This window comes from Calliopsis andreniformis, chromosome 7, assembly GCF_051401765.1.
Source record: "Calliopsis andreniformis isolate RMS-2024a chromosome 7, iyCalAndr_principal, whole genome shotgun sequence".
Classification (NCBI taxonomy): Eukaryota; Metazoa; Arthropoda; class Insecta; order Hymenoptera; family Andrenidae; genus Calliopsis; species Calliopsis andreniformis.
Window position 1 is genome coordinate 11707993 of NC_135068.1, and position 26501 is coordinate 11734493.

At 44.5% G+C, this 26501-nt stretch overlaps 2 protein-coding genes across 2 annotated transcripts in view; one reads left to right on the forward strand and one right to left on the reverse strand.

Annotated features, from left to right (window-relative positions):
• Positions 1 to 3946: 3946 nt before the first annotated feature.
• The window catches only part of LOC143181685 (uncharacterized), a 46045-nt gene continuing 23490 nt past the window's right edge, over positions 3947 to 26501 (reverse strand). The window contains exons 2-4 of the mRNA XM_076382221.1: positions 8837 to 8992; positions 6036 to 6389; positions 3947 to 4206 (exon numbers count right to left, since the gene is read on the reverse strand). Of these exons, the coding sequence (XP_076238336.1) occupies positions 4076 to 4206; positions 6036 to 6389; positions 8837 to 8882 (531 nt within the window). The 5' untranslated portion in view covers positions 8883 to 8992 and the 3' untranslated portion in view covers positions 3947 to 4075. The remainder of the gene's footprint in view (positions 4207 to 6035; positions 6390 to 8836; positions 8993 to 26501) is intronic.
• Positions 9583 to 19218, forward strand: LOC143181422 (uncharacterized). The gene is made up of 7 exons (XM_076381805.1): positions 9583 to 9797; positions 10829 to 11043; positions 12735 to 16390; positions 16744 to 16808; positions 17145 to 17823; positions 18289 to 18406; positions 18803 to 19218. Exons 1-7 carry the CDS (start codon positions 9718 to 9720, stop codon positions 19003 to 19005), a joined length of 5016 nt encoding a protein of 1671 aa, XP_076237920.1. The 5' UTR covers positions 9583 to 9717; the 3' UTR covers positions 19006 to 19218.

Here is a 26501-nt window from a genome sequence, read left to right on the forward strand (position 1 = left end):
TCGTTTTGGAACACTTACTTTCGTGGACATCGTTGCTGGTGCGAACAATTTCGTCGTCGACTGATTCCTCGCGATGAGCATTGGCCTGGATACAGTCGGGACAGAATCAAATGGCCCTAGCCACGCCCACAGGAACTCCGCCCACAGAGGCCCCTTTCGTGCGAGCCACACCCACAGGGCGTTCCCTCGCAGAAGTTCCGCCCACTGACGCCCTACCTACAGTTGAGGCCACACCCACAGGAGGCTGCTTTTCAGAAGCTCCTCCCACAGAAACTTTTCCCACCAAGGCCCCACCCATAGACACCTCCTCTTATCAAAACCACGCCCATAGAGGCCCTCCCATGGAAGCCACGCCCTCTGAGACCACGCCCATGGAAGTCTCGCCCATATATGTCCCTCTCTCGCGGACGCCACGCCTGCAGAGGTCCCCTCTAACGGAGGCCACACCCACAGGACCTCCTCTCACTGATGCCCCACCCTCAGAAGCCACGCCTTCTGTCCCGACTATAGCAGGGAACGTCGAATGAGTAAATGATTTGGTGAAGGTTGCGACTAGATGATCGACAGGCCGAAAGATTAACGCGACGGTACTACTAACACTTTCAAGCGAGTCCTTCTATTCTACGACCCTTGTTTTTAGAATTTCCAAGTGTGGCTTCGACGTTGGTCCACTTTAATACGTTATTATCACTTTTGCGTTTTGTCGTGCACGAAACGGCTTCGCAGGAGAGACACGGTCAAAGGATCGAGGATTTAGAATACTATCTCATCGTTGCGATCGCGAGACGTGCATGTGGGTAACATCGACATCGGAAATCGTAGCCTTCGACGGCCAATTTCGTTGATTTCACTCGTTAGTCTCGCTTTCCCGGGTAATCGTTGTACCTGCTAACATCTGCGTCAAGTGCACACGTCAAATATTCATAACTACGTTTATCTGCGCGGGTTCTATTTCGTCGACGCGTGCACTTTCGTTTAAGGGAATAATCGTAAACGTTGAACGTCGACTGAGCGGTCAAGGGGAACTGCGTCCAATGAAAACTCGGCGAAATGGAATCTCACGAGGCAGTCCTCGAAAACGAAAATCACCAACGCGTCAAAATAGACGGACATCAGTATTCCTACCTACAGCAATACTTTCATGAAAACTTTTCATCCCCCGATGGTTTCAGCACCGAAAGGTCCGCGCGAAATTTTCATGCGTGGTCAGACACGTCCCCTCGAGGGAAAACTACACGCTTCTCCGCACGAAGTACTCTCAATTCGAGTTCCTCAAATCTAATTTGCGATGCTTCCCTTCAGGGCTGACGTTCTGCAATTCTCAAGTGGCGAATGGGACTCGTACACCTGTTCCAGGTTTCAACGCAATAACGAGAGAGGAACGACATCCTCGGTGATCACAGTAATTTGTCGCGGAACGAGTTTTAACAGGGATCTTCGCCTGGCGTGTAACTATCGATCGAAGAGAGACTGACAGCGAAAATTTCGCGACATTATTGAAATGAGGATTCTAGAACAATGTCCATTTGCATATTCAACGCATTACACACGGCGAGTTTGTAATTAAACTTTCTATAGTTACTCGACAATATTACAAACATTGTTCCTTTCATCGTCAGATGAAACGCTCGCGAGTAAGGCGAACCATCCGTGAAAAGAGCACGCCATCGAGGTATCAGGGAAACTGTTTAGATGAACTACTTTTTTCCTCAATCTTCTTTTCATCGTCGATAGTTCGCGTGATGCGCGGAGAAAATTTTATGGAGTATGAACGTGGGATTCACTTTGAAGATGGATTCAACACCTGACGAGATGATTTCGCTTGGACTAGGTCTGCGCTAGGGCTCATCAGTGTTAGGTCTGAGTTAGGGTACTTCATACTTAAATGATGTGAGTGAGTTCTTAAATTTTCAGGTACTCAGACCTCCAAGTATCCCAACAAGTAGTCCCCAATACTATTATCTGAGGTAGTTGTTATTAATTTAGATAAGCAATTAATTTTCCTCAGTGAAGCCCACATAGCTGCCATAACATCCACTATCAGCAGCTTCCACTGCACCATAAGGCGAACATCAAAGCCACGTTCCTCAAACCCAAAATGGGGCCAATATCGTCACTATCATGTGCTGAATCATCCTCCAAGTGGGTCCCACGTAGCAAGACTACATAGATAAACGGCTCCGTGGAAAGATCCCACCACGAGACGTCAGCTGAATGCCATCATCGTTCGAGCACCCTGCTTAGTCAACATTATCCGCTCGTCGAGCCGACAGGCCGACATACCAAGGCTCCCAGGCCGAAATTGCGATCAGATTTCACGGAGACAGCGGGACGAGCTTGCTAGAAAGCGTCTCGTTCCATAAGCCACGGCTGGAAGGGAGCTTCCGGACAAAGCGATGAGTTATAGCCGAAATCCTCCGCCCTCTGCGGGATTCTCTTTCAGGACCTCGGTAACCAATCATTTCTTTATCTCCTTTTCAACAATACTCCTGAAAGTCTCTCCATGTCCATTATCCACGCCGCTAATTTGCCCCAAAGTGAGGCCCCCTTGGGCCCCGAGATTCTGAGAGCTGTCCACTTGCTGGGATCTTCGGATTCTCGTAGACTCCTCAAATTCGAATTGAATTTCAGTGGAAAAGTGGCGTTGTCAAAGCGTTTCATTTCAGCAGAGAAATGGTTCTGAGTTGACTGCTTCGCAAAGTTGTAAAGGGAAGTTCGTCAAAGGCAGTTCCTCGCGACTTGACTCGGTGGGAAAGTTTTTTGCTGGGGAAGGCCAGCCAACTCGACGCTCGAGCATTGTCTGCTGGAGCGCGCAAGATCTCCGAGGGCAGAGCCTGTGTTTGTCTGACTGATTTACGGCGCTTAGGAATGCTTTCTGTCGCGGTGCTGGAGTTGCTAATGAATGCTGCTTGATCCTGACGAGTTCACGTCGCGGAGCCTGGCTGGAACGTCGAGCAGGGAGGAATTCCGTTCGAATAGCAAATGCAATTTGGTGGGCCAGCTTTGAGCGAAACAAGGGCTGCCAGTTCATCTGGCATAAGAAATGGAAAGAATGGAAAACGTGTCCTGGGTTTCCCGCTAACTAACTCAAGACTCCCTACGAATGACACAGCAAGTGTTCCACCAAAGAGATCACGATCAGACAACCTGAAGGCTCCTCATTATATCAATTCCACTTGTTCACACGAGGCCAGGTGAGCTCGCTCGCTCGCAGCATTATTACGAAAGCCTGGAAAACGTCGCTACAGCGTCGCACGGTTACACTAATCGCGGTACTTAACTCTGTATAAACGTCAGAACGCGGAAGACAGTGGGCCCCATTATTACAATGGATCCTGGAACGAGCGCCAGTGTTACAGTAACAATCCCAACCTCGTGGTAACCTGCTCTGTCCGGGACTCTAATGGCGAGCGTAAATTAGTCGAGAAGTTGTGCGTGGAAATTCCATATAATTAATTACAAATACATGCAGCGAGGTCGGCGAGGAACGAAGAAGAACTGATGGATGGGAATCCGGATCAGCGCGGATACTGGACCTCAACCAGCGACTATCGAAAGCCTCTCAGGGCTCGAAACGAAATTATTGACCCACTTCGAGTGTGCAGGCTCCCCTGCTTTCAACATTCCGCGCTGCTCCAGCGGATTAGCAGCTGGCTGGGGAACACTGTCGGCGATCATCGCGTAATATCGTCGCGAGCGGGGGCGAACCGAGATCAAACGCTAATCTCATCACAGGGGCCTGGAGCTGGAGCCACTGGCCCTGCAATTTCGCTAATTACATTCCCGTGTGGACTGGTCGCTCGCGACGCATTAAAGCGATGCACAGCGGCGCAAAAAGGCTCGAATTCGATAGGTCGATATCTCCGCCGCGCGGCTGCTCGCCTCTGACGCTGGCCCGAGTCCTGACCCAGCTGGATCAGAGGGACTGGAGCGTGTGGTTGTCGTTGATGTCGAGCAACAGCCGCTGGTTGCCAGTCGTGTTGCCTTCCTCGGGCTGGCCGACGTCCCGGAAGCTCCTGTAGGAGGGCCGACGGACTAGTTGTTATCGCCTGGACGAACGGAAGTCAGCACTAGGCTATGCTAGGGTGACCACTCCTTCGGGCTCAGGTGACCAGCAGTTGTCTGAGAGCCAGCAGCCCACCACCACTGTCACGAAACCGATCAGCAGCGCTAGGAAGATGTATGCTTCTGCGTTGCCTAGGGAATCTAGGGGAACAGCGAGTTTCCCTCGTTTTTTTGCATCGAGTCTCAACAGTAGTAGCATGCACGTGCAAGGGACGATCAGGATGAAATGTGGCTGCGGGGGTGGAACGACTAAGCTGGGGTGAGAAAAATTTCGGGAGATTTAGGGGCTCCTGTTTTGCGTTGAGGCGTTACAGGGTTTTGGAGCTGGGGTTGGGGGTATAAAAAGGGGTCTCTGGGGTGAGTTGGAGAGCGAGATTAATTTAAGAGGCGAAATTTGGGAAAGAGGAAGAATAAATAAGAGGAAAATTCTTTGGAACTGAATCAATTTTTGTTTTAAGTAATTTTTATCTTTTTTTGTCGAGTCTAGTCTAGTCTATCAAATTCCCACTTCTATAAATTCTAGAGTACAGTGTTTTATCCAGACGAAATTATCTAGCAGTGTCTCAAATACAGTCTTTTGTCTCCCATTGTCACCTAGCAGACTGCCGCCTTAATGAAATATCGCCTTCAGTGTCGAAATCTACTGTGCATGGATCTACGTCGGGATTTGAAAGTTAAATTAGAATCTCGAGGCAGCAAGAGGGAATAGACACGTACTGTTCATTCGGTTCATGAATTTTTCACGTCTCTCACCATATTATTTTCGATTTACGGGCAAGTTGACGTGGATTCGATGGGAAAAGCGACTTGGAGTCAAGCAATCGATTGAATTCTGGCCCCCATCGAAATTCCTGTCGCTTCTCGTCGATGTTAATACAGGAACGTTAATGGAAACTTCTAAAGGGGGGGAATAACGAGAGGTAATTGGTTTATACGAGCAAATTTTTCCCATTTTAGCGCGCTATCTAACACCAACGCGTTCACAGCGCGGGGCAAAACTATTTTCGGCAAAATTGAATCACCCAGCGGAATAGTTCACGGGTCGGTGACACGATATAAGATTGTCTGACAGCTGGTTCTAAAGTAAGGCCATAAACCCGAGGAGTTTCTACCGGGACACGTCGGGAAACGCTCGGTGATAACGGAGGAATGTAAGCAACATCGAAGTTTCAAGATATTTCTTATTGCAGGGAATAAACTCGTGGAAATAGCGATTGGACAATTGGATACAGTAACAGCCGAGGATAATGGGATCTTAAAATCGAAAATAAGAATGGATAAAAGCCAATAAAGAATAAGAGGGTTGTTACGAGAGCATATAGTGCTTAGTGGAAGTGCGAAAACGTAAGAGAATGAGGCTGACAAGTATGGATGAGAAGAGAAACTCAAGAGTAATGCTCAGTGCTTAATGAGACTTTGCTAGTTTGTGGAAGTTGTCATACCAGGTGTGAAAATATACATTTTTGAGGGTGATATGGTTCAAAACTCAAGAACACTAATTTACAATACTTGGAATACTTCAATAACTGAATAATTGAATAATAAAAAATTGAATAATTGAATAATTGAACAATCGAACAATCGAACAATCGAATAATTGAATAATTGAACCATTGAATAATTGAATAATTGAATAATTGAATAATTGAATAATTGAATAATTGAATAATCGAATAATTGAATATCTGAATACTTAAATAATTGAATATCTGAATATCTGAATATTGGAATAATTGACTAATTGAATACTTTAAAGTTTCAAAATTTTTGGGCCCAAAATGGAACACCATCACCCAAGTTATTATCCCCCTGCTCTTAAATGAGTCCCAATCAGGCCCAAACTCCAAAATTCCACAAACGAACAACGTCCCCCAAACATCCCACAATCACAACAGCGGGGCCTGCTCGTAGGGCCCACTACGGGAGCAGCGTGCGCTAAAACAGCGTTGGTCTAAAGACGAAAGATTTACCTAGAGGTCCCTTGGACTTCCACAGTCCCTTGATAAGGGTGGGGTCGCCGCGGCGCCAGTCGCGCCACCCTCGGCCCCGACGCGCCGGGCCCGTGGACCAATTCGTGCCACCACCGGCGGCACCGCCACCGGCCCCACCGCCGGTACTTCCCCCAGGGATCCCTGGGCCCGTGACCCCGCCGCCACCACCGGCGGCGCCGGTGCCAGAGCCAGAAGCACCGCCGCCAGCGGCGCCGAGAGTGCTGCTCGCGCCACTGCCAGCCGTGCCACCGCCGGGGCCCGGGGTGCTCGGCGAGCCAGCCTGCGGCTGTCCATGGCCCCCACCACCGCCCTGTGGCAACGGCAGTCCTGCCGCTGTTCGCGTCACAGTCCAGAGCAGCGTGAAAAAGCAACAGACAGCGGTCAAGTTAGTATTCTGGGCCTGACGCTATAACCGGGGCAAGAGATTGGGACCGGGCCCAATCCAGCTTTTAGAGTACTTCACTTCAGAGAGAAACTATCGCGAGAAGCTCTCGAGAGTGCTCTCAGATGGTATATTTACTGTAAGACACTGTGCTTAGAGTGACTGAGGGGAACTGACCCAAAATGAATACAGTATCTGAGAGTACCCTCGAGAGCTACTCGCGATAGTTTTATTCTTTAGTGGATACGTACTCTTTGACTTCTTGGATTTCTTGGGGGTGGTAGTGAGGAAGTACATGTGATCTGAAGTTGGCTTTTGGAACGAGTGGAGAGCTCGAGATTAGGGGCCCATTTTGGGACTTGAGTGGAGACTGAGAGCTGAAGCTTGAGAGAGGAAGGGAGTGTGCAACCTTGGTTGTGGAGGATTGGATGGTCTTGGAGGATCCTGAGACGATTTTTGGAACCTCTGGCCGTAATCTTTTGCCCTGACTATAGTGTGCTGCATAGTTTACAGTTTTATAGATATTGTATATGTAGAATTAGGGGCAGTAAAAGGGGAACGGGGGCCCAAACGGGCCCACGACAAAGCTGCACACACCTGACGATTCAAGAAGCAGGCCTTCTTCTCTAGAAGATTATTTCTTGAAGCATCAGTTGGGAAAAGTGAGCCCATGCAAGGCCTCAAGGGGCCACTTAATTTTGCTCCCACTATAGTTGCTTATTTTTTGATAAAATTGTCCACAAAATTCATGCTTGAGTCTTTAATTAACAGTCTTTTTCAGTAGAACCATTTAATTATCCAATAATTAATTAAAATCAGTAAAAAAGAATTGATCTTTTTTGCATCCATATCACAGGTGTGTACAAAATTATGGGTCGTGTTGGCAAAAGGAGCTTGTGGGGGATTACAGTGCTTTTTTAATCACTGCAGATGCAGTGTACTTTTTTGTGGTAAATTTATTCGACGGAGGAAGATTTCTTACGAGCTCGATTCAAATTTCCATACGGAGAGGCTGTTATGCCGCGTTTGCTTTACCGATAAGCATAATTTCCGAATAAATTTACCGGGAATGAAATCTCTCAGTGCCAGTTCAGTCGCATGCAGAACCGCTAAGAAGGTAAATAAAGTATTTTGCAGTGTTATAGATATGAAATTAATTTCACCAGGAATATTGCACATTGTCACTGAAATTTTCACAGCACCTTTAATTGTATACCTGTTGATGGTCACATAAAAATATTAATCTTATCATATCAGAGAAAAACGAAAAACCTCTGCGCACCTCTAATAAAAATGTGAACCGATTAATTGGGTAGTAAACCAAATACAATTTCCTTGTAAAAAAAATTTTAAACGAAAATTTGTATGATATAATAGTCCAAAAAGAATATATCAAACAGAAATCTGCGCGTCGCATTTAAAAAAGTTATTCGCGAATATACACTGAAAAATTCTCTTAACTCAAGGTTTCAAGTGTGCTTTTGACAAATTCTTTGCACAGCAACTTAATGGAATTACGCTGTATGCATTCTCTCAAATTATATTTTATCTCACATTTTCTCGTTTTACGTAATTCGAAACCCAGAATTTAAAATACATTATACATATATCACATTACACATAATTTCATTAGTACCATTATGCACAAATTTCAACAAACATTATTAATGAATATAAAGCACATCAAATAAATTTGAGTAATTATTATTTCTATCTTTTTCAGAGCCACTTCGTTTATTCACAAATTGTAATGGCTTCTTCAATTTCTAATGGCCATTACATCCCTTAACTTTCTTATCACATGGACGCAGCGAAGAATATACGTTACTGATCCCAGAGGAACAAACTTTAACTGCTCTAGAGACACTGTCTTCTTTTAATTAAATTTTTTTTAATGAACATATCTCTGAGAAAAATGAGCTACAATTCTCTCGATGAAAATTAAAAGTTTCAGAATGATGAAGTTCAAGAAGTATCTTTTTGTAACTTTAAAATACTTTCATTTGAAACATATAAGAAAGTTAAAAAGAATAAAAATTAAGAAACTTTGATACTTCAATTAGTTATGTTCTATAAATTAGCACCCACAAAGTTACGAAATATATTAAATTTCAAAACTTCGATGCGTCCATTATAACTCCATAATTTAAAATCGAATATTCAATAAAAAAATTAGTAGTGGCTCCTCATCAATTCATATTCAAAAATCCCAATTTTCCCGCGTCATGCGCAATGGCGTAACTGTGAGAGCTCAAGCGCAAACAAACTTTGAATTTTCATTGAACATTCAAATTATCTGTTTCCACAATCCCAGTTACGCCACTGCCTCAAACATCTCATTTCTCCTCCCACATAAATGACACATCAAATATTCATGCTTAGTACGGTGCAGACTTACCGCATAAGGAGAGTAGCAAAATATTCGCAAGGAAGATCCACCCCATAACGTCATCAACAGGTCGTTTCGTCGAGAGTCATGTTCTGCCTTACTATCGTCCTTCTTGTCCACTCTCCAATCTCGACGACGCCGAATTAATCATCGCCGAGGGAACTTCTGCAAACCAAAAACAAATTCACCCTGTTAGTCTTACAAAATCGTGCCATTCGTCCTCTTAGTACACCGCGTCTGCTGGACAAACTTTGCTCAAACCTCAACACGAGTAGAAACTCGGATCCAACATAATCCTCGAAGATGCTTAATCCTCAGAAAGTAATTCAAACCAGGGACGCTCTTTGAAACCATTTCGACTGCTCACCGCGACGATTCAGGTGGATTATGAAACTTCTTGCTCTGCAGCTTCCCGCCATCGCCAGAGACGCTTTGCCATGCGCGCTCTGGTGGCGAGAGCGGGAAACAGTATCGATCTATCGATAGCCAGTCGAAATTTGAATCCTCTTAAGAGTGGGTCATCCTAAACTATCCACTTCAGCACAGATTTTTTAATTATTATTATCTTTAGCCTCTATTATATTATTTACAGTATTAATATTGATTATTTTTCTATTTTTCTGAAGTTTTTTTTTTGTAATGGAGAATGTTTGAAGGTTAGAATTAAGTGTCGACAGTAGATCGCAGCGCCACCCTTCGCTAAGTGATTAAATAACGATTTCTACTTGTTGACAAGTGTCACGCTGTCAACCATGCGAATATTCCGTGACAATGGAACGTTAGCGCGAAAGTTAAGCTAATTCTCGTAATTGCGCATTCAACAAGTGATTAATATAGTTGGACAAGACTTTCGCCATGTGACAGTGGGAAAATATAAGAGATAAAGAACGATGGAGCAGGTGTTCGCCACTGCTGACAAACTGTCAGAAGTGATTCGGGACATGCAGAAATGTTTACAGTGCACGATTTGGTGAGTTTCTGAATGATACGCGGAGATCATGAATTAAGCGATGAAATATAAATCGAAAGCAATTTTTTAGAACATGCACTTTGTCAGAATCTACTGATATACCTCTCTTTTATGATTTTTGTGTGGTGGTATAGGTTATGTTTGGGTTCACTTCAGTGACGTTGTTTACGTTCATTGATTAATCCTTCTTTTAGTCAAAACATCCACTTGCAGAAAATGTATTAACTTTTCAATTCTGTAAATTAGTTTTGCTTTATTTTTGGTTGACGAATAGCTATTGTATGAAATTCAGGAGTGCCCCGAGTTATTATGAAATAATATTCTGTTAGTTGAAAATGAAATATTTATCTTTAGTCAAGTGTTACTGATTGTACGAGAGGCTGAATGTATTTGTAATTTCAAACAGATTTTAATGAAACTTTTAATGAGGAATTCTATTCTTCTCGTATATCTTTGTGACTCTTTTTTGTTTCCTAGTTGTACGTGCAAATTTAGTTTGAGCAAAATTACTTCCCTCAAGCAGTGGTACTCTATGGAAATTTATAGTGATGCATATTGGTAAATCTATATCTTCAGATAATTTTTATCTCTCTGTGAGTATTTGTATGAATTCAGGATGTATTACACATTTATTCAAAAGACAATATGTGAATGTAGACACGTGTGATAAGATAGTGTAATAATAATGTATGTACATCCTGTGTTAAATGTAGAGTAGATGATACAAATACCTCAATAAATTCTATAGAGTGCTACTGATATTTATTAATTGTAAAATAAATAATAAACATAAGAATAAAATGAATTGAGAGTTGTACAGCTCTTAAATCTTTTTTTTAAGTTCTCAATAAGTGTATTTAGTATCTATTAGTGTATTTAGTATTCAGTATCTACTTTTTAATTACACTATTTCTCGAAGACTCCTAATTCCATTAGCAATAATTAAATCTTCCCAAGAATCTCACAACTAATTTCTCAATGACTTGCAGCTAGAAATATACATGTGGTCAATTTCTTTCTTTTTGTTTCAGCTTGCACACAATAACTGCACCTGTAAAAACTCGCTGCGGGCATCGATTCTGCCGCGAGTGCATTCAGACTCTGCTGCAAGACACAAATGCAACATGCCCTTTGTGCAAATCTGCTCTCCACCGTCGCTCCATCTCCAAAGACGAGCATATGGAGATGTACATCGACAGACTGGAAAAGCTGATCCAAGCAATTCAGATCGACTCGGGCATCGACAGTGAGTGCCTCCACTCAATAATACTCTTTTTCCCTCGCCAGCATCGCAGTATTAATATTTATCACCGACAAGCATCCACAATAAAAGCTACTGAAATACTTTTCCAACTGAAAATATTATTTTCCCTGAGAAGTTACAATCTGATGGCCAGTATCTGTAAAGTAGGCTGCCTGAAAACTCGCCAGGCTCGGCGTGGTAAAAATAAGTTGAAGTAACGAGGGACCGTAATGCGCTTTGATATTTGCATTAAGTATGAAAGACGATTCTCATCAAGTTGCTGAAGTTTCGGTCGTAAATCGGTAAATGTTTAAAGTCCCAATATTTCTCTGCGGCGGAACGTTCTTTAGCTTTGTTAAAAATAAAAGTCGAGGCTTAGGGCGCAGTCGATGCACGTGCTGCGATATCATGTTCACTCAGGTCAGCTATCTGTTTCTCAGAGCACAGGGAAGCTTGAAAAATTAACGTCCCAGTGTTCACTGGGATCCCTATGCACCCTGCATGCACCTAGACCATCAATGTTTCACGAGGTCCTAACGTTTACGTTGTGTCGCGTTCGAGCACCGCCTAAATTCTTCCAGCGAGCATTTAACGGGTCGTTTGCTTGCAATTTTAATTGTCCACGGTACTCTCCCTCAGGACCAGCGTTACATGTACAGTGAAAAGTAGAGAAAACCACATTTCTGAGGGATTTATAACCTTTTATGCAAAATTGTTATACATAGTCTGGGAATGTATTCACTTATGCATGCTTTAAGTAGAGGATAATGAAGATACAGTTGATACAGGTCCTGAATATTACTCTACATGTCTCACTCAACGAATAAGGAATAGCTACTTTGTTAGTCGGATGGGAGGCAAGTGCCATTTCACTTTCCTTCACTTTGTTTTATGGCAATAGCTTGAATGGAGACCTTGACAGAGAATCTGTGGTTATATGGCCCAAGGATAGAGCAAAGAATAGCTCCATAGATACTCTGAATTATGTCCTCCCCAGTTCTGTTAGATACCTCTTATCTTTTCAGTGTAGCATATCTGATTCATACTTTCTGTGATAACAGATATCTTCTATCAAGGTTTCCTGATATCAGAGTTAAACGAGAAAATTCTACTACAGTATTGAAATTAAACACACTTGCTGGGGGTCACTATGAGCTACTGAATAAGGTGGCTGCAGAAGTAGTTCTAATCACCTTTCTTTATTTCTACATGTAGATCCCTTTCCCATAATTTAGTAGTCTAGGAACCCTTCTTGAATTAGTACTCCTAGGTCCCTTTCCCCAGGAATTAGTAGTCCAGGAACCTTTCTGATGTCAGGACTTGTAGGTCCTGAGTGCAAAGTAGACCTCATCAAATTATCACTGCAATAAGTGACAAAGACGTCCAACGTCCAGCAAACAACTTCAGCAAGCCCCAGGCAGTTCCACCAGCTGCAGCCACTGTCTGAGTGATTGCTCACAGATGTGGTCTGTCCAGAAGTACTAGCTGTATGTTTTATTACCTTGAAAACAAGTCTGTTCTTGGAGTTACTCTCGTGGAGCCTGCATGGAGATACTTTTTCCAGTGCAATACTTTTCTGCCAGATGAAAGTTTAAAAAGCTCCATTCGTTATTCGTTGAGTGGACGCGACTAGCCTGGACCCTTTGAATAATCAATCACAGCAACCTTTTTAGCTACCCAATGCGATGTTGCAGTATTGTACCAAGTGTCCAGACCACGCAGCACCTGCGAAAGCAACTCGTCAGGGCCAATGGAAAACTCCAAACAGAAACTAGGTCTTCCTGGCCCAAGTGGCTCTAACATCAAAAAGAACGCTAAGAGACGCTCTGGATCCAACTCCAAATCGCAGAAGAGCAAAAACACAGCAAGGAAGAGTAGAGATAGGAAAGACAGCGACATAACAAAATACTTAAACAAGAATGCCTTTTCTGGCATCGAGCCTCTGCCACCTGACGAGCTTCCTACTTGCCAAGACGACTCGACGAAGAGAGTGCAAAGTTGGCTAGAGACTTTGCCTGACGACCAGGCACTCGATGATCCCAACACTGCAACAGTGCCTGTGGAGAACAACCTTGACGACACTCTGCTCTGCTCGATCTCCCAAAACAGGGAGGAGAAGATTGACAAGCTGGACAAGGGCGAAACCAAGCTGCAGGAGCAAAGGCTCTTATCCAGAGAAGCCACAGCACGTCAGAGGTCCTCAGAAACCAGGAGTCACGACTCCAAGTCGAGTGAAAGGTGCAGCAAGCCTCAGCAAGTAGTCACAGCCTGTGATGACCAGCAGCCAAGTACCTCTGGCTTATACAGATCAAGAGAAGACAATAAGGAGAAAATGGAACAGGCTTCAAACGATACTCATCGAACGCCACCTAGTGATATACTGTCAACCACGAAGAAGAACTGGTCCAACGTCGTCCAATTCGGCAAGGAGATGCGACGTAAGAGGAAGAAGCTGAAGTCTCTAAATGTCAGCATTGAGAACACAAATAAATCCCGATCTAACGACGAGTCTGCCAAAGAGGAAGCCTCGACAGTAATTAACACGAGTGTCAAAAGAAGACGAAGCAGAGGTAATCTGTCTGAGAGCGTCACGAATGTCGATAAGCAACTGGAGAGGCTGCCAAATGTGAAGAGTGTTCAGAGGGTGACAGAGGACTCTCCTCCTGCGAAGGAAATGGACGTCTCAATGTCAGACCAGCCTGCCAAGGAGTCCTCCTTCATCACCCTGGAGGAGGGCGAGCCTGTGCACATAAGAAGCCTGAATAGTCATCAGATGAACAACATCATCGGGATAGACTGCTCTGAGAATCAAGAGGCACTAAGGATCGAAGGTGTAGAGGGCAGTGACGCTCCCAGGAGGAGTGCATTGTCTCCAAAGCAAAGTGGGTTAGCTGGGAGTCCTTTGCAAGCGACCCCAACTAAAAGTGTCATGGAAGCCTCGCCTCCCAAAACCAGCGAGACTGTCCCTGTTCCATTAGACAAGAGCACTCCTCTGATAGACACGGAAAGGATGGATGGATTCGCGCTCAGATTTCAGTCGCCTGTGACCAGTCAAACGCCGAGTCGTAATAGGTTGTCCCTGAGGAAGCGAAGCACCGACTCTAAATCGAATGAACCCCCTGGCTTGGACACTGCTCCGCGATTGCTTACCGTGAGACGTGACCTGAACCGACAAATGGATCAGAATGGAGAGGAGGGTAGCGTGGAGAGATTAGCTGAAACGAGAGACAAACCTAAGGAAAATGGCAAAGAGGACATAACAGTTTCCCCAGACAAAATAAAAGACAAACAGGGGAAAGGGCAAGAGGGGCACTTAGTTGCCTTCAGAAAACTGGGCAAGGTCTTCAAGCACCGCAGGAAGCTCGTTACCTTTCTGTACTTAGGGTCAACCTTGCGCAGACCCACCTACAACAGAAGCTATCTCATAAAGAAAGTGACGAAGCCATGTAACCCTATGGATGTGGAGGAGCTTCGAGCTCTGAAGTCCAGTTCCTCTGAGAAAAGTTCTAATAGTGGTGCAAAGGTCGCACTGAATGAGCCAGTGGAGGATGATTTATCAGTGCCACAGGGACAACCTGAGTCTATCAAACCTGGACCATCAATTAGGCCAGCAGCTAGCACCAAACGCATCGACCTGTATAAAGAAAGCACGCCCATGCAACCGATCACAATTGCTAGCAAGTCAGACGGATCGGACGACCTGGTCCTAGTGTCCTTGCACGATAATGAGAAGGCACTCCCTATGGAGAGTGCCAAGAGCCACTCGAAATCCTCTGCCTCTCGGAATACAGCGTCCAAAGACACCGTCAGAATGCTGTCTCCAAAAAAGGATTCTCAGCTGAAGTTTCTCACCTTAGACTCGCCCACGACGAGCAGCGCGGGAGTTGATCAAAAAGGACCTGGCAGAGAAGACAGTAGCAAGAACAACAACTTCTCTGATATCAGAGGCGCGCATTCCAGGGCCCTCATACGCAAATCGCAGCAAGCTTCTGAGGCCTCGGAGTCCAGGTCGTCCTCCCCGCCAGAGAAGAAACGAAAAAGATCGAGCAGCAGGGAGAAGCTGGACCAAAGGCTGAAGAGGAAATCGAGGCAGGAGGAGGGTGGCATGGGCAACGAGTCTGACTCTGGAAGTGCTTCCTCTAAAGTTACGTACGTCATAAACCAAGGCACATCCGCCACTGAAGCGGTTCCTGCAAAGACAGACGACAGTAGCAGCAAGGATGGCAATACTGTCGAAGCTGAACCTTGCAAGGAAACTGTGATCGTTAGTTCTGACACTGACCCAGACAGCGTGGACACTATACAGATGCAGAAGAAGACTTACAGAAGAGTTATACCTCTGCTCAGTTCTGATACAGACTCCCCTGACTACGTCTGGTTGAATTGCGATAAAAAGAACGAAGCTGCTGATCCACCAGCCTCGCCGACGTCCAAGAGGAAACGAACTGTGTCCTCAGACTCGGATGAGACAGACGTGAACGTCATCGTTAAGAGTTGGTACGAGGACACGAACGATAGGGGTTTGAAAAAAGGGAAAGTGGAGCCTCATGGGCTGGAGAAGAAGAATGACCTGTTGCAGGCCCCCAAGGCTAGCTTCTCTGGGTCCAATAAGGTGTCTGCTCTGCAACGCAGGCACCTGTCTGATCTCGGTGTCGCCTCCAACTCTGAGAAACAGAACTCCCAGAACAAGCGAGAGATTCTGAGCAGAGACGTGTTCGACGACGACTCGCCAGACTTTGGTGCTACCATAGACAGGATCAGGGACATCCAGAAGACCTCTGAGAGGGACTCCAATAAGAGGATTGTGAATTACTGCTTGATCCAGGACAACTTCGACGACGTCATCGCCAATGTTGACACAGAGGCGCTCGAGGATTATACTCAGAAAAAGGCTAAGAAGTCTTGCGAAGAGAGAGTCCCCTGTCTTCAATCATCCAGCAAGAACATAATGGCTCAGTCAAACAGTTCTGATAAGGAGAACAGGTACAAAACTCTTGAAGAGACGTACGAGTTTAAAAGCGACGACGAGGACACTTTGACGGAGCACGTGGAGAATGGGAGGAAGGATGTCTCTCAGAGTGATAAACTACGATCAAGGCCTCTCAAGTCAATAAAAGGCACTGTGCTGAAGCCAGCGGTGTCCGATAAGGATAAACTGGATGCTGGGAAAGACACTTTAAAGGACGACACTTGCTATGATCAAGACTCTCTGCTGAACATCACGCAGCACTATTTGATGATCAAACAGTTCGAGGAGGACCTGTTCGGGAAACCATCGAGCTCCAATGCGGTGGAGCGCACGCCGCAGAAGCTGAAGAGTGCCAAGGGAGGCTCGAATCTGCGTGAAGAGGTCAGTCCACTACAACTAGGATGTTCCATTTTCTGCATATGAATATATCACAGTTAGGGGACTTCTGAGAATGTCCTGAGAGTCTTTAAGTTGCGCCTGGCGTTCCATGCGTCTTCTTTCGCCCCATAATATATTCATGCACAGTCGAAAGTAGAACATCCTGTAGGCCTTTATGAAAAGAAATACAATAATAGCATCGCTAGTTGAAAGGTATAAATCCACGTTAAACGCGATGTTTAACCCAGCCAGCTTTTATTATTCATCGTTACTATCCATTCCGCTACTTACGAGATAAACAAGACCTCTTTTTCCCCCTGCATTCACAAAGACTCACTCTACTTTGAAATATCCAGGACGCCGAACACTCGGGCGAGGAAGATGACATTGTCGAGAACACTCCCGACGCAAAGACGAGAAGGTAAGTAACACGAGTCCCTGCTAACTTTTCTTTCTCCTATTTTCAAGCACACGTAATTATTCCCTGAATTAAGTATAGGATTCGAGTCACTACCTTGCTTCCAAGTAAAGCTGAGCAGGTACCCGAAATTTCGGTTAAGTAGGACACCTTTTGGTAGACAGGTCCAGGACCAGAAGTTTGCAATGTTAGAGTACCCCTAAACTTCAGGCTCCCAAGCATTATGAACTCTAGGTCCTCGACCATCCGAAATTTCAGCTACCCAAACATCTCTGCTTCCCAAGCAAGACCCTCCAAAAATGCTTCACGTATCCTCATCTCATCTGTTTGTCTTCACAGTGCTCAATCGAACAGCCTAGCTTCGAAGAAGAGCTCCCCAGCGATATCCCTCGCGTCAAACATCAAGCAGCAGGCCACGACTCCTTCGTCAGTGGCCGTCTCGAGCACCGCCTCTCCAACGCGCAAGAGGGACCTGCACCCGCTGCATCAAAGCACGCCGAAGGCGCGAGCCCTGGCGAAGAGTAATTACGGAGCCACGTGCCCATTCGAGAAGAGTCCCGATCTCGCGACGAGTGCGAACGAGTCTTCCGACAAACAAACGAAGGGCGTGGCTGGGAGGAGCGCGCAGAGGCTCTGCTTCGTCTGCAGCGGCCTCCTGCCCTCGCAGATCCAGAGCGTCAGGAGGCTGGCCCAGCTGGTGAACGCGGAGTACCTGGCGCAGTTCGACGATCGAGTGACGCACGTCATCGTCAAGGTGAACGAGGAGAACAATAGCGCCAACAAGACGCTCAAGTACCTGCAGGGGGTGGCTCATAGGAAGTGGATAGTGGGCTATCAGTGGGTGATCGATTCGCTGAAGGAGAATGGGCTGGTGGCTGAGGAACCCTATGAAGCTGTGGACTGCAGGACTCTCGAGGCTGGACCTCGAAACTCGCGGCTCAGGCAGAGGGGACTGTTCGAGGGATTCGTGTTCTTCTGCCTGGGGCCTTACGTGGATGTCTCTGTTGATCAGTTCCAGGTGAGGATTCAGGGACACTTGGAATTGGGGAGTCTTCAGAGGGAACAGAAGTATAGCGCTGGTTTTCCCTATGTTAGACAGTGTACACCTGTTTAGGGCTACTGAAAGCATGAATCCACAAAAATGGGTGCCTAGAGCTCCTCGAAGGGTTGATCTATTAATTTCCAAAGTGAAAAAGATGAAGAGGAGAGACTAGGCTAACTATAGGGATCAAAGAGAAATAGCCGCCTGACTAATAAAGAAATTTCTGCATTGGCCAGTGCTTATCTCTGATCCTCACAATAGCTCGAGCAGACATGCTGGAAGCCAACAGTTGAGTAGTCTATAATGAAAATCTGCTAGTGTATATGTTACCAGAAGGGTGGAAGGATTTTATTTACGTTTCCTTGGCTATCCAATACTGCTAGGCTATTGAAGATTGAACCACTGCCAAGTTCTACTGCTTAAGGATATGTTCTGTTTCAGGAGTTGCTACGTGCTACTGGTGCCATTGTGGTCCATTCGCTGGAAGCCCTGATGGTCGAGAGACAGAGGTTCAAGATTATTGTAATTCAGGCGGAAGTTTACAAGGACGAAATTATCAGTGAGTACATTACTGTCTTTATAATTGCATGTATAAGAGGCTGCTTAAAAAATGTAATGCATTGCAAGTTGGAATGTTTCCTAATAGCCTTAGAATAATTCTCAAAAAAATACTCCCCCTTTTTTCAAATCTTTTACCTCTTTAAAAAGATTCACTTCTCCTGAAATAGAAGCAAAGTAGATCTCAAGAAATTACCCAGTGTCCCAAAGTGATTCTGCTTTAAGAAAATAAACGAAACGAGTAGAATAACATTTTTCTACTGCTCTTCTGTGTGAGAGGAGTATTCTAGAATACAAACACTCGATCAAAAAATACAATTCCAGCCGTTTATCTTACTTTTTCACACAGGTTGCATTCAAACAGTCCAGTCTAACAGTTGAAACGTTTTGCTTGTAGTAGGGTGGTATAGAAAGGCTCGTGCTGTGCCGATTATCTACGAGTGGGTGCTCGAATGTATCAGTCAGTACAAACTGATATCGTTCTATCGGTACCTGCAGGAGCTGTCGCAACAGGACGTCCGCGAGCTCGGCTTCCCAGAATTCCTTTTCGAGGAGGACCTTGACGAGGACTCCAGTAGCATGTGCGACGTGTCGACATGACACCCGAGGCGAGATAGGTCGCCTCTAGCGCAATTTGCCGCGGAGGAAATTGTCCCTCTACTTCCCTGAGATTACCCAGGCTCAACCAATTAGACACATTGTTGAACAAAGTGTACCTATTCGTAATTTAAGCTGGCAAACGTGTGTATACTTAAATGGTTTTAAAGTATTATTTAAGTTCGTTAACAAAGAGTATATTTGTTTCTGCGAAATGATGTACAGGGTGCTCCAGACAACTCTATTTTATGAAGGATTTCGCCTACGTTTAGTATTCTTAATTAAAGTTTTCTGTAGTCTTATGTAGCTTTGTTAGGAGTATTTTTATAATCAAAGTATTTTTCTACGAATTTTTTTCTGTAAGTCTTTGACGATGGATGTACAATTTGAAAACATTACTAGTGACCTTCAGTGACCTCAGTCTACAGGCCATTGAACCCCTCAGAGGAACGATCCTTTAGGCCTCAATAAAATACTGAAAGTAGGAGAAACCATCTGAAACACCCTGTACACAATACATAATATATTTAATATTCCATGTTTCACTGTAATATCTGTACATACATATATTTAATATCCCTACATGTTAAATTAACTATATTTTCTTCATGGTATAACTTCGATACAGGGCGTTCCAAATGTTGACAACTCGTACAAAAAGAAGTACCCAGGGCAAAGCTATTTTCTAATTCGATTTTGCGTTGGAAGTTTCCCTATCTTCTTTTAGTTCCAATAGGGAAAAGCCAGGACCGACAAGCTAGTTTTCAGAGTCGTTACGCTTCCACGTTTGCGCCCCTTTTCGTCTCGCTTTGGAAATCCAGCTGGATTACTGTTCGAATTTTTTTAATTGCGAGGAGCAGACACGGGAATCCGGTCGGATACGGTATGTAGGACGAGATGGTGCTTACACCGTGCAATATCATCGTCATGGGTGGGATCAGAGGCTGCGTGTTGCGAGGGACACCGAGGCGGGTTCACATATTCACCGAGACAGAGGAACAATATTGATTTGCCCGGGACCACCTGTAGCCAACTCCCTCCTCCACCCTCGCACACGCCAGACAGGGGACGGTTATGAATCTCGTCCAATTGCCAGCAACTGAGGAGAAATAATCACTGTCGTGCCCCCCCACCCGCGCGATAAGTGCCTTATGCGTACGCGACTTAATTGTTGATGAACAATTGTCTGGTACCTCGTATATTTTGTAATCGATCGGACCAGGTATGATCATTAGGTGAAATGTTTGTTTTGTACAGGAGAGAGCATCTGAAGGCTAATATCTTGTACCATTGAAATCATATAATTGTTTGTTTTCTGTATGTTTTGTACGACGATTTAAAATATAGTATAACTATGCTGTTTCTGTAGGGACAGCTTTGCTTATTTGAACTCTGGTCCGTGACTTCTTTGTTGGAGATAGAATGTTAATAAATTGCAATTTGGGAAATTAATACTTGACTTTTTTTCTTGATGTTGCTTGCATTGTGACCACGCCTTTCCTGGAACCACGCCCATTTGTGGCCCCGCCTCCTTTTCATTGGATCACGCCTACTTCTGGGGCCCACGCCCCTCCCCACTGGGCCCCGCTCACTTCTGTGCCAATTCCCATTGAGCCACGCCCACTTCTGGGATCCGCCCCTTCCCTTGGACCACGCCCTCTCTCTCAGACCACGCCTTTCTGCCTAAAACCACACCCCTCTCTATACCCGAACTCGTGAGTTACCTCATATGGCCACTGAATTTTGTTCCTACTCTACATTCTTGCCCCATCTACATAAATTCGAATGGCAGCTCCCGATATCATTTAAATACCACAATTCTTCGTCTGTACGTTTTCGAGTTTGTATGCCAGCCACCACTAACTTTATTTACTATAATAGTGAACAGTACCATTATTGCCGAATTATTCGCCATATCTGTGGCTGCTATTCTAGTTTCCCTCGTGGCATCGCCGCTCACGGATCCCCCTCAATTGTGCACAGTATCGAAAGCCCCTATTGTGCGTTCTCTAGCGTGTACGGCATAGTATACGAATCCCGTCCATTTATATTCCATGGAGTACAATCTTGATACATCTGTAAGCGTCAACAGTTCCGTCTTTTAAAATGCAAAGTCCTACTCCCTCGAAGTGGATTCTATTGAGTTTCTTGCTTGACAGTTATTTCCTATCCCACTCGATCTCGTGTCTGGCGGAGCCTGACCTGACCTCGAAAAATCTCATTTAACAGGCAGGTCGAGCCAGGCAGTAATGTTTTCTAACATTTCCAAGAATCCCTTCCCAATTTGGAAACCCAATTACCAGCCATTTCCGCTTCCTGAATCGGAGGCAATTCGTTCTTTCATGCACCACGACGAATCGAAATCCGCTGTCATGAAGAATTTATCCCTTTGTTAGAACAGCGGTTAGTAGTCGGGGATGCTCGTGCAGCGAGTGCATCACGATAATGACGCGTGACATGTTGATCAATGCGCGTCATAATCCAGTCGATTAGCCTCGAAAATGTTCGCCTGTTTAATCCCACCCTGGATCAGGGTAAAACGCTGATCAGTGGTAACGCGACACGCAATATCACTGAGCCCTCGGGATTACAGGCTACTCTCGATATAGAATCACTGACTTCGAGCTTACAGCGTGTACCATTTCTCTTGAACTCAATTTACTTCCTCGAGCTTCACTTTCTTTTCGAAAACTGTTGCACTGCATCGCTCCAGGCAATTTCAAGATGAGACCCAGCGAGCTTATAACGAGGGAAAGGTGTTCGGGAAGTAAGCTCGCGAGGTGAAACAGTTGAGGCAGGGAAAATGCGCGTGCTGATGCGAATGGGGGCAATTAACGTGGTCCGAGTGCAAAATCGTGTAAGCGATTCTTGAATAAACAGTGCACCGAGTTTCCCTGGCTTTTGTTGGAGTCTGTGAGAGCAAACGCGTGCCACGAAAAAGTTGTGCGAAAAGGAACAACATAGACAGTGAGTCTCTGCATACAGGGTGGCTGTTTTTAATTGGTGGGATATTCTTTTGCCCCTGCTTCTTTCTAAAGGGGATATAATTAGACTGACAGTCTCTGTAATTGAATTCAAACTAAACAGACTAAAAAATATGAGGCACGCTTACTCAGAATATTACTTAATTACAAACATTGCGAAAACAACTCTGGCTGCATATTTTGCTTCCGCGTATTTTGTTTTCAAATTCTCTATTTAATTCCTGAATTGTTGTAAATTACTGCACGTAAAATAACTCAATAACTGGATTATCTTTATTAAAAGCCATAAAGGGCTTTCCAGTGGAATGGAGTTGCAAGTTACGATCAAGAAAAATGATTCTCCCAACGAAAACCTAATGGCTCGCGATAAATCGATCCTTAACGAGTTCGATAACGCATCCTGCACCCAATTTTCCCAATTCCCAGCAGCTACTCTAATTACCCCAAGCAGTGCGTTTGCATGCACCCGTTAATATTTAACGTCGTATGGTGAAATCGTGAAATTGGCTCGTGGATCGTATTCGACGAGTGCTCGTCGAGGGTAATAAAAGTAGCGAGGAAGAGTGGACACTATGGGTGCTATAATCTGAATAAAAAAATTCTAGCACAAGAATTTATATTCTTTTTCAGACGATTTCTGACATTTATGATCTCAATAAAAATAGTCAACGACAGAGTTAATTCAGAGACCTAACAAATACAAGTTTCTCTGTTTTAGGCGATGTCTGACTAGGCACTGGACCTCACTACTTGTTACCTACGTGTCTGATTATCCCGGATATTATACGACTCTTCACGTGTCTGATTACTCACAGAGTTTTACTACTGGCGACGTGTCTGATTAACTCAGAGGTTATACTACTCTTCACGTGTCTGACTATATACAGAGATATACTACTGGTGGCGAGTTTGATTATCTCAGAGGTCATACTACTGATGGCGTGCCTGATCTTTCCCGAAGTTATACTACTGGCTCCACGTCTGACCGCATACTGAGCTATACCACTTACACTCTTTTTCGCTCCATATGAGTCTATCTTATCTGTACTATTTTCACAGTCAAAAATACCCCAAAAATTGAGTCGCTCAAAGTAACTATTTCCATCCAGAATATCTAAAAATGAACATTTCTTACACGTCACATTTTTGGAAAATTCTTTTTAGCGATCACTGATTTTTATTGATATTCCTCCAAGAAAATGTTAGAAATAACTCTGAAGGAAGCCCCACTGTATTTTCTGGGGTGGAAGGATCAGGTGCAGGATCGCGTGGCCTATAAAAATGAACAGCCAACCATCGTCGTCGTTCCGCTTTCGAATATTCCCTAGCCCACACATGCTGGCCATGACATAAGTTGCGATCCAACGTGAATGGAGACACGCCTCGATGCAACGCCTGTCCATCCAGAACGACACGCAACAGCGACGCGATACGCGGATACGCAACAAGTGGATACGCACCTTAACGTCCTGTGTGCCTCTTATCGAGGGAAGTGTCGCTTATAAATTACGATTCGACGACGATTACGGTTAGCATACGATCATTATGTTCACCGTGTCGTCGAGGAGCTGCATCGTGTCTGGATCCACGACGCTTTCCAAGTGAACGTTTCGCGATTACGAGTGCTAAACCAAGGGATCGCGCTGTTAGGCGTTTATGGGCGTCTAGATCCTCCAAGTCGTGTGAAACTCTGCGGATGGAATACGATCAGCGGGTACGTTTGGGGGATGAAAAGTGGGATCAGCGAGAAGGAAGAGATTGCTGAGATAATTAGGGGGCGAAGAGACTATCGAGGGTGGAATAATTTGAAATCAACTATTGATGAGATATAAACGGGATGCAGAATTAATTCCTTCATTTAACAGCCTTTGTGCATAGGTGTCGATGTTCTAGTACGTACTTTGAAACTTTTCTAATGGAATAATAATTAATTCTTCAAGATTTCCCTACATTCCGCTAAATTTTCCTAGATTTCCCTGTATTTCTCCTAAATCCCCTGCATTTTCCCAGAATTTCTGATTTTTAATTTAACCCAGACCTAAACTTCTCTGCTATTCCCCCAAAATTCCTTAGATTCCCCTCCAAACTCCCTATATTTTCCTGAGCATCCCTAAAATTTTTAATATCTATCCCAACCTAGTCTTAAATTTTCCTGAATTTTCCCAAATTTCCCCATATTTCCTAACCCAGACCTAAACTTCTCTGCATTTCCCCCCAAATTCCCTAGAATCCCCTCCAAACTCCCTATATTTCCCTGAACATCCCTAATATCTATCCCAACCTAGTCTTAAATTTTCATACATTTTCCCAATTTCCCCATATTTCCTAACCCAAACCTAAAATTCTCTGCATTTCCCCCCAAATTCCCTAGAATCCCCTCCAAGCTCCATATATTTCCCTGAACATCCCTAGAATTTCTAATATCTATCCCAACCTAGTCTTAAATTTTTCTGCATTTTCCCAAATTTCCCCATATTTCCTAATCCAGACCTAAACTTCTCTGCATTTCCCCCAAAATTCCCTAGAATCCCCTCCAAACTCCCTATATTTCCCTGAACATCCCTAAAATTTCTAACATCTGCCCCAACCCAGTCTGAAATTTTTTTCCTGCATTTTCCCAAATTTACCAAAAAACATTTTTTAATTAAAATTATTTTGAAATCGATGGTAAAGTGGGCTCCTTCCATTCATGACATTAAATGAGCGTTTCCTTCGGGGTGATAACTAATATCAGGAAAATTGCCCCGAAAATAACGAACGGCTACGGTAATCGGGGTTAACGGGGTTAAAAGTAACGCGGTGATTAATACCAAGGCTTGTAAGCCTGTAATTAACGGCCTCGATTAAATAATGAAGTCTCCTAAAACGGTTTCCGCCTCGTCTTCCGACTAGCATGCAAACGATCGGATAATGAACGGGCCGAGAAAATGCACGGGGAAAAAGAAAGGGGATCCTCCTGGGTAACTGCGTCGTAACGACGGAGATTAATTAAAAACAGAAAATTAAAAGGGATCCTATTTTTCCCCTCTTTTCAATTAAATTGATCGAGCAATATACTGGGATTATCATCGCTATATGCTCACTAATATTCCGAAAAATTCGACTACCTTAGCGAAGGGAAATCCAGGGAGATTCATCCCAGTCTCCCACAAATTCTATCTGCCTGTCGCTATAGAACGACAAACCCCAGTAATTCGACTATTCTTTTTATTTGACTGTTGGAAAAATAGCGACGAAACATCGCGTTGTTATTTGGCCGTGGTCGACTGTTAACAGGGATCGATTTTAAGCACCGTCGCGAACATCGCCTCTTGTTTTATTACCTCGTTTCAATTAATTTGGAGCAACGGTCGAGTGCACGCATTGTGGAAAAATCGCGCGGCGAAATGGGAAATGGAAATTGGGAAGCATGCTTCCCCCTTTATTTCCTTTTCTATTTTTCCTATATCAACCGTGCTCTGCGCTCTCGAACTGCAACACGATCCTGAGAATTATCGTCGCGCGTCATGGGTGAATCCCAGGAAAAATGACTTTCAGTAGCTCATGACGAGGATCTGTTCGAATGTAAATTCTGTTGCCCGAAACCTCGGACCGCGGGAAATAATTTTTCATTTCAGTCGTGCGTCCGCCCCAAAAACGTTCGCCAGAAAGCCAGGCTCTGTCTGTTTGAACGAGCATCAGGGCACAAAAGCATGAAACCTTAAGGGGGATGCTTGACACGAATAAGCGGGGAATGACGCGGAAATACGATTTCCAGCGGTCGTTATGCGACGCGGTCCTTTCAATTAAATTTCAGTTAGTCAACAGAGCAAAACGATCCGTCGAACCTCTTTCAGCCGAGTCGGCGGTATTCTGGCATGCAGATTCAACGAAGATCCTTTTGCCACTTCTCGATTAATAGACGAGAAGCGCCTCGCTTCTGGGAAGCCCTCGTGTTTCGCCTCCTGTCGTAACTCCCTTGTAAATATCGCAATTAGCGGCGGATTTGAAGGATTTATCGCATGATGGCCTGGCTAATGAACCGTTTCCTTTGCTAATTATTTTAGAGGGGAGGCTGCAATCGTGGCGCTGCATAATGGACTGCATTGCTTAGAGGCGATTCCTCCTTTTCTCTATTCTGAATTTGGTGACATCTCTCTATTCCTTTTTCCTGAGTTCTAACATTTTTGTTTAGTTCCTTGTTGCTTATTTCAGTACTTCGTCCTGCTGGTCTCAGCGAATTCCTTCTCCATTTAGTTGCTTTTTTTTCTGAAAAATTATTTTCTTTTTAAACTAATATTCTTAGTAGTTCTAGTATTCCTGGTTTCTATCTCCTTTCCTGATTCATTTATTGTCAGTCCCCAGTATCTTTCTAAATTCCATTTTTTCTTACACTCCTTAGTTCCTCTTTTGATCACCTCTTCCTTTCACTTCCCAATGTCCTTCCTATTTCAACGCCCTTCTGAGTAAAATCTTCTAAAATCGTCGTCCACAATCAACTACAGAGGAGCACAATAAAAGGCTAGCTTCATATCG